This window comes from Lactuca virosa, chromosome 6 (genome assembly GCF_052849685.1).
Source record: "Lactuca virosa cultivar CGN04683 chromosome 6, Lactuca_virosa_CGN04683_v6, whole genome shotgun sequence".
In the NCBI taxonomy this organism is placed as follows: domain Eukaryota; kingdom Viridiplantae; phylum Streptophyta; class Magnoliopsida; order Asterales; family Asteraceae; genus Lactuca; species Lactuca virosa.
Genome location: NC_136431.1, coordinates 233,326,682 through 233,334,078, shown reverse-complemented (window position 1 = coordinate 233,334,078; position 7,397 = coordinate 233,326,682). Strand labels below are relative to the sequence as shown.

Sequence of the window (7,397 nt, the reverse complement as noted above, 5' to 3'; positions counted from 1 at the left end):
TTGTCCATTTCCCTCGCATGGACTCTGAAAACATTGAATCCTATCTTGAGATTCTTGCCAAATTTGGGTCCGACCCGATATCTCAAATTACATAAATACCCCCTTTCGTTACATACGTTAAATAAATAATGTAATTTATTTACAGTTTTAAACCATATGTAGTAAATGGTTCCTAATGAGTCCATTACAAGGGTAATTTGGTATTTTTGGTGAGTGTTTTGGTGCCCTAATCATTTTAAATAAAATAATCAAATTGTTGGTATTTAAAACCAAACATTTTGAGCATCTCCATGCTCCTAGCTCCAAACTCCAACCCATTCTCTCTCTCCATACACCTTCAAACTCCCATGTCCTCTGCCACCACCATAACCACCACCACCGCAGCCGCCCTCACCACCCACCGCCGCCCTCTTCCTTTCTTCTGTTAGCTCATCAAGAACATATGGAACACTTAAGTTGAACTAAAAAGACCCCACAAATGCCATCATATCTTGTTCGGCTTCTATCTCCACCACCAGTAGAAGACCGAAGCGCCGCCATGTAAGGCGGAGGACACAGTTTCCTGGTGAGATTATGTGTGTAAGTTTTCATTAGAAGCAAAGATAGAGTTCTTTTTCTTGCTTCACATGCATGGGTTTGTTTTTTAATTTCCAGTTTTACAGAAACACACGAGTGAGTTTTAAGCATCATACCCCACTACCTCAAAACCCTCGTTCACATGCATATTGTCCCTCACGAATGAAACTTTTTTAAACACCACCGCCAAACACCACCCACCACCACCACCACCACCCGCCACCGTCATTTCCATTGATACCCATTTTCCTGCACCAACTCGCCACCACGGTTTACTAAGTTTATACCTGACAAAATGGATAAAGTTTCAAGCTTTTTCATTTTCTTGATTCTCTCTCTCTACGTTTCTCTCCCGCCACCAGTCTCCTCCCTCTCTCCCGACGGTCAAACGCTACTCTCTCTCCTCTCCTCCGCCGATTCTCTCTCTAAAACCTCCTCCGCCGTTCTTTCCTCATGGAACTCATCTTCAATAACACCGTGTTCATGGCAAGGCGTCACATGTTCACCGCAAAACAGAGTCATTTCTCTCTCTATCCCAAACACATTCCTCAATCTCTCCTTTCTTCCACCACAACTCTCTTCTCTCTCCTCTCTGCAACTTCTCAACCTCTCATCCACCAATATCTCCGGCGAAATTCCTCCGTCGTTCGGCTCTTTCCCACACCTCCGCCTCCTAGATCTCTCTTCAAACTCCATCTTCGGAATCATTCCGCCGGAGCTCGGCCAACTGACTTCCCTTCAGTTCCTTTATCTCGACTCCAATCAACTCTCCGGCAAAATCCCACCTCAAATTTCAAATCTTTCATCCCTCCAATACTTTTGTATCCAAGATAATATCATAAACAGCACCATTCCACCTCAACTCGGATCATTGGTTTCCCTCCAAGAGTTTCGAATCGGGGGTAACCCGTATTTGACCGGAGAGATTCCGTCGGAATTAGGTTTTTTATCCAATCTCACCACTTTTGGAGTCGCAGCCACCGGACTTTCCGGGGTGATTCCCGCGACATTCAAGAACATGATCAGTCTCCAAACATTAGCCATTTACGATACAGAGATCACCGGTTCAATCCCACCGGAACTTGGGTTGTGCTCAGAGCTTAGAAACTTGTACCTTCACATGAATAAACTTAATGGTCCGATCCCACGTGAATTGGGAAAGCTTCAGAAGCTCACTAGCTTACTTCTATGGGGGAATTCCCTCACCGGAACAATCCCGCCGGAGCTTTCAAACTGTTCATCACTAGTTGTATTCGATGTCTCTGCTAATGAACTGAGTGGTCAAATCCCGAGTGAATTAGGAAGGTTAACCGTTCTTGAAGAGCTTCATCTGTCGGAGAATTCATTAACCGGCCCAATTCCACCGGAGCTCAGCAACTGCACTAGCCTTACAGCGATTCAGCTTGACAAAAACCAAATCTCCGGCGAAATTCCATGGCAAATTGGAAACTTAAAGATGTTACAGAGCTTCTTCTTGTGGGGAAACATGGTTTCCGGCATGATTCCATCATCTTTCGGCAACTGCACTGAGCTTTACTCACTTGATCTTTCCAAAAACAAGCTCACAGGTGAAATCCCAGATGAAATATTCGGGTTAAAGAAACTGAGCAAATTGTTACTACTTGGGAATTCACTGTCGGGTAAAGTTCCTAAAAGCGTCGGGAAATGTCAATCATTAGTTAGATTAAGGCTTGGAGAGAATCAACTTTCGGGTCCAATTCCTAAAGAAATAGGACAATTACCAAACCTTGTGTTTCTTGATTTATACACGAATCATTTCTCAGGTGTTTTACCAAATGAAATCGGTAACATTACAGTTCTTGAGCTCTTGGATATTCATAACAATCACATTTCCGGTGAAATCCCGCCTGAATTAGGCGAGTTGGTGAACCTCGAGCAGCTCGATTTGAGTCAAAATGGATTCACCGGTGAAATTCCGGCGAGTTTCGGTAACTTCAGTTACTTAAATAAACTCATCCTCAACAACAATCTACTCACTGGTACAATCCCGGCATCCATTAAAAACCTGCAAAAGTTAACACTTCTTGATCTGAGTTCCAACAGTCTTTCCGGTCAAATCCCGCCTGAAATCGGGTCAATCACAAGCTTAACCATTAGTCTTGACTTGAGCTGGAACCGATTCAAAGGTGAAATACCCGAGTCAATCAACGGGTTGACTCAGTTACAATCACTCGATCTTTCACACAACTCCTTTCATGGCAAAATTATGATCTTGAGTTCACTTACTTCCCTCACTTCCCTCAACATTTCCTACAACAACTTCTCCGGTCCAATTCCAGTGACACCATTTTTCCGAACCCTAACACCGGAATCATTCATTCAGAACACGGGTCTTTGCGAATCAATCGACGGGTATTCCTGTTCTTCACGTTCACCCACAAGAAACCGATTAAAATCAGCAAAAACTGCATGTTTAGTGATCGTAATTCTCGTTTCCATTACCATCGTCGCCGCCGCTACCTGGATCTTCATGTCAAGAAACCGGTACATGATCAAGAATTCTTTACCCGACCAAAATCCGGACTCGAGGGGCGACGATTTTTCATACCCGTGGACGTTTATACCCTTCACAAAGCTCGGATTTTCAATCGATAACATCTTGGATTGCTTAAAAGACGAGAATGTAATCGGAAAAGGGTGCTCAGGCGTCGTATACAAAGCGGAAATGCCAAACGGAGAGATTATTGCAGTCAAGAAGCTATGGAAAACCAGAAAAGATGAAGAACCTGCAATCGATTCTTTTTCAGCAGAGATTCAGATTCTAGGTCACATTCGGCATAGAAATATCGTCAAACTTTTAGGGTATTGTTCCAATAGAAGTGTAAAGCTTTTGCTTTACAATCATATTGCAAATGGGAATTTACAGCAGTTGTTAACTAATCGGAATTTGGATTGGGAAACGAGGTATAAGATTGCTGTTGGATCTGCACAAGGGCTTGCTTATCTTCATCATGATTGTGTTCCTGCGATTCTTCATAGAGATGTAAAGTGTAACAACATTCTTCTTGATTGCAAATACGAAGCTTATTTGGCTGATTTTGGGCTTGCGAAGCTCATGAGTTCTACAAATTATCAGCATGCCATGTCAAGGGTAGCTGGATCCTACGGATACATCGCTCCAGGCAAGTTTATACACCATTGAATGTCATAAATAGTCACAACTATTAATCTTAATTAAGTTAACAGGGAAATCGTAGAAAAGTGTTAATATTTTTGGAAAAGTTATATTTTAGTTTTAATATTTTTTTTAACATAAAAGTTTCGATTATTTCATTTTGGCCCAAATTAACAAATTTTTTTTTTTTTAACAGGATTTGACATATTGTAGAGTAAAATCAAATAATCAAGATTTTCTCTTAAAAAAATTATGACTAAAGTGTAACTTTTTCAAAAATATTAAGACTTTTCTGATAATTTCCCTAATTCTTATAGATGTTTCTTTAAATGTGATTATTTTGACATATGGAACTTGTTTAATCTTTTGCAGAATATGGCTACACGATGAACATAACGGAGAAGAGTGATGTTTATAGTTATGGGGTCGTGTTGTTAGAGATCTTGAGTGGGCGTAGTGCTGTTGAAAATCGGGTAAGAGAGGGTTCACATATAGTTGAGTGGGTGAAAAAGAAAATGGGAAGCTTTGAGCCTGCAATAACAATACTTGACACAAAGCTTCAAGGTCTACCCGATCAAATGGTGCAAGAAATGCTACAAACACTTGGGATTGCAATGTTTTGTGTGAACTCTTCGCCTTCCGAGAGACCAACAATGAAAGAAGTGGTTGCATTGTTAATGGAAGTTAAGAGTTCACCTGAAGAATGGGGGAAAACTTCACAACCTTTAATGAAACAATCATCTACTCATAGTTAAAGTCTTTCCATAATAATTGTAGGTTAGGTTTTGTTTGGGATTTGAGGGTGTTATTAGTGATTTATAAGTTGCTTTTAGTTCCCAAATGGGTGAGAATAGAGTTATATGATTTGGGTATGGGAGAAAAGAATTGGATAAATGATGTCATTGTTGTAGTTTGTTTATTGTAGGCCTTCTGCTATAGCAATGTTCAACTTCAAGTTATTAATATAACATGATTGTTGCAAGATTAATTCTTTTTAAATTATATAGCACGACCTATTTTGGATCTATTATTGTTGTGATTTCATGTCTTTATAATTCTGGTAATCTTACTACCAATTATAATTATCTTTTTTTTTTTTTTTTTTGTGAAAAGTCAAATCTAGCCAACAAAATCGTTGGTGGACCTTCATAGACTGAAATTTTATGGCTTGGACTGTGATTTTTTAAAAGTATAAAAAAATGATTTTGTCATTTGGTATGATGAAATCGCAAATGGCTTCTACGATTTACTCATTGCCAAAATGATAAAATTCGATTTTTTAATACTTTTCACTAAATCACAGCCTAGACGAAATCAAAATATATGAAGGCCCACCTGTGGTTTTAATGGCTTTATGTGTCATTTTTAAAATTTTTTGGCTACTTATTGAAAGAAACTCTGAAAATTATGTTAAATTTGCCATTTTCCTTTATAAAGGCTCCATATGTTTATACAAAATGGTTATTTGTTTAGCAACCTTTGAATCATTTTTGTCTTCCAGAGCATGATGTAAAATGGTTTGTTTGGTGTGTTATCTATCTAAATAACTAGAATTTACTATACACTTAACATCATTGAAAGCAATTATTAGAAACTTTTAAGCAATATAAATATGTTTTAACACTATCTTTTTCTTTGCTATAACTGAATATCTGATTTTATTAATAAATAGTTACTTTTAAAAAACATATCCAAAAACGGATGGAAGCCATGTTTCCTTCTTACACTCCCTACATGCTTATGGATGACAAAAGTGAGCCCCACAAGTCTCTAAGTTATTTGTCTTACAATTGGTCCATAACTTATTGTTTTTTTGCTATGGAAAGAAGCATGTATTTGGTCAAAAAGGAAAAGTGGACTTAAAGATGTTAGCAAACAATGCCCATGGACCATGTCTCCTCTCCCCTATACATGCTAAAGGAAGACAAAAAAAGCTACATGGACCAACACTTCTTACATAAGATCTTCAGTTGTGCATATACTATTTAGTAATAGTGATAACAAGAAAAGATGGATAGTACAATTAGAATTTAACAATATGACTATAAGTATATATCCATAATTCCTTAGCATCAACATAAATATATAGTAATTTTTTTTTTCTCAACGACATATATTGTGAACTAATTAACGATGAATGAAAAAAAAAATGGTAAATTACACAAAAGTCATTGTTTTCAATTTGGACATTTTTTTTGACAATTAAACACTATGTTTTTTTATTTGTTGCGAAGGACTTCTAACCCAATGATATCAGATGTTGACCTCCATTCTTAAGGTCGATGATTCAAATCCTATCTTGAACATTGATGGAATGAATAGATTAGATTTGTCATTCATTTTTTTACCTGGTTACCTCTGCTGACGTGACAGATTATCATGACACTATTTCTTTATGTGAAACCGATGTCGTTATGACGTGTAAAACTCGAAAAAAAAGTAGCACAAAAAGGGACTAAGTTTTACATTTTTTTTCTCAATTATGACACTAAATTTCCAATTTATTTTCAATTTCAATACTACCTTACTTTTTGTTTAAAATCGACACCCTTTTTTTTTCAATTTCATTTAATATCGTAGAAGTTGTAGATTTTCTCTACAAAAATTTTCCGTATCCATGACTCGTGCACTTGTGTCGGGTCACCAACAAAGTTGAATGAAGAATGTTACATATGTCTTTCACTAACAAATTAAGCGACATAATTATCCTTAAATCTATGTTTGCATTATCCACACATAAGATCCTCCCTAATAAATTAAAATCTTTTTGCCACATGTCCTCTTCTCCTTCATTTGGACACATGACATTTTTTAGAATTTTAGAATTTTCTATTTGACACTTGTCATTTTATTGTATTTTTCATTTTATTAAATTGAAATTCCACATTTAATATGTAAGGTAATATATATGTAAAACATTTATTATAAACGGTTTATATATGTATTCAATCTATTTAAGTCTCATTAATTTTAATAATTTAAAATTTTTCTTATTTTTCTTATAAATTCAAACTTCTCAAATTGTTAAAATTTCATATATATTTTTTTTAAATAAACTCATGTAATACATGGGTCTCATACCTAGTTTTGATATTAAAGTGAAAAACATATGTATGACTATTTTGTCCGTTAAAATAAAGATTAGATTTAAAGTAACACAATAATTTTTAATTATATAGCTAGGTATTTAATACTTGGTAAATAAATTGTTTCATAAAGCCGGGTAACATAACAATGACTCTTAGGGGTCGTTTGATAGTTGCTGATTGGGTTAGAGCTGACTGGGTTAGAAACTGACTGTGTTAGAAATTCTGACTGAGTCCACATCTGACTGAGTTTATGTTGTTTGATTATTTTCCTGACTGATTGTGCTGAATGATAAAAATGACCATATTACCTTTGCGTTGTCCCTTGTGCTGGATAAAATAATTATAAAAATACAAACTATCACATAAAAACAAAATTAAACATACATCATTTAAAATCCAAATACAAAGTGTAATACAAAATCCAAATATAAACTGTCATACATAATAAAAAAGTACATCATTTAATGTGAACCAGTTGAAAGTAACTGATTAGCAATCTGGTCACGCAAAGTAGTCATATAGTCAACTGTTTCTGAACCCCATTCTATGCCTTGTATGTTTTGGCCCTCACTTCCTCCACCTTCCACATCAGGAGT

General features: G+C 36.4%; 1 protein-coding gene across 1 annotated transcript; it reads left to right on the top strand.

Annotated features, from left to right (window-relative positions):
• The first annotated feature begins 301 nt into the window (after nucleotides 1–301).
• LOC145119430 (Leucine-rich receptor-like protein kinase family protein) lies at nucleotides 302–4,700 on the top strand. Its single transcript, XM_079055096.1, has 3 exons — nucleotides 302–565; nucleotides 655–3,719; nucleotides 4,085–4,700. Exons 2-3 carry the CDS (start codon nucleotides 872–874, stop codon nucleotides 4,465–4,467), a joined length of 3,231 nt encoding a protein of 1,076 aa, XP_078911222.1. The 5' UTR covers nucleotides 302–565; nucleotides 655–871; the 3' UTR covers nucleotides 4,468–4,700.
• The last annotated feature ends 2,697 nt before the right edge of the window (nucleotides 4,701–7,397 follow it).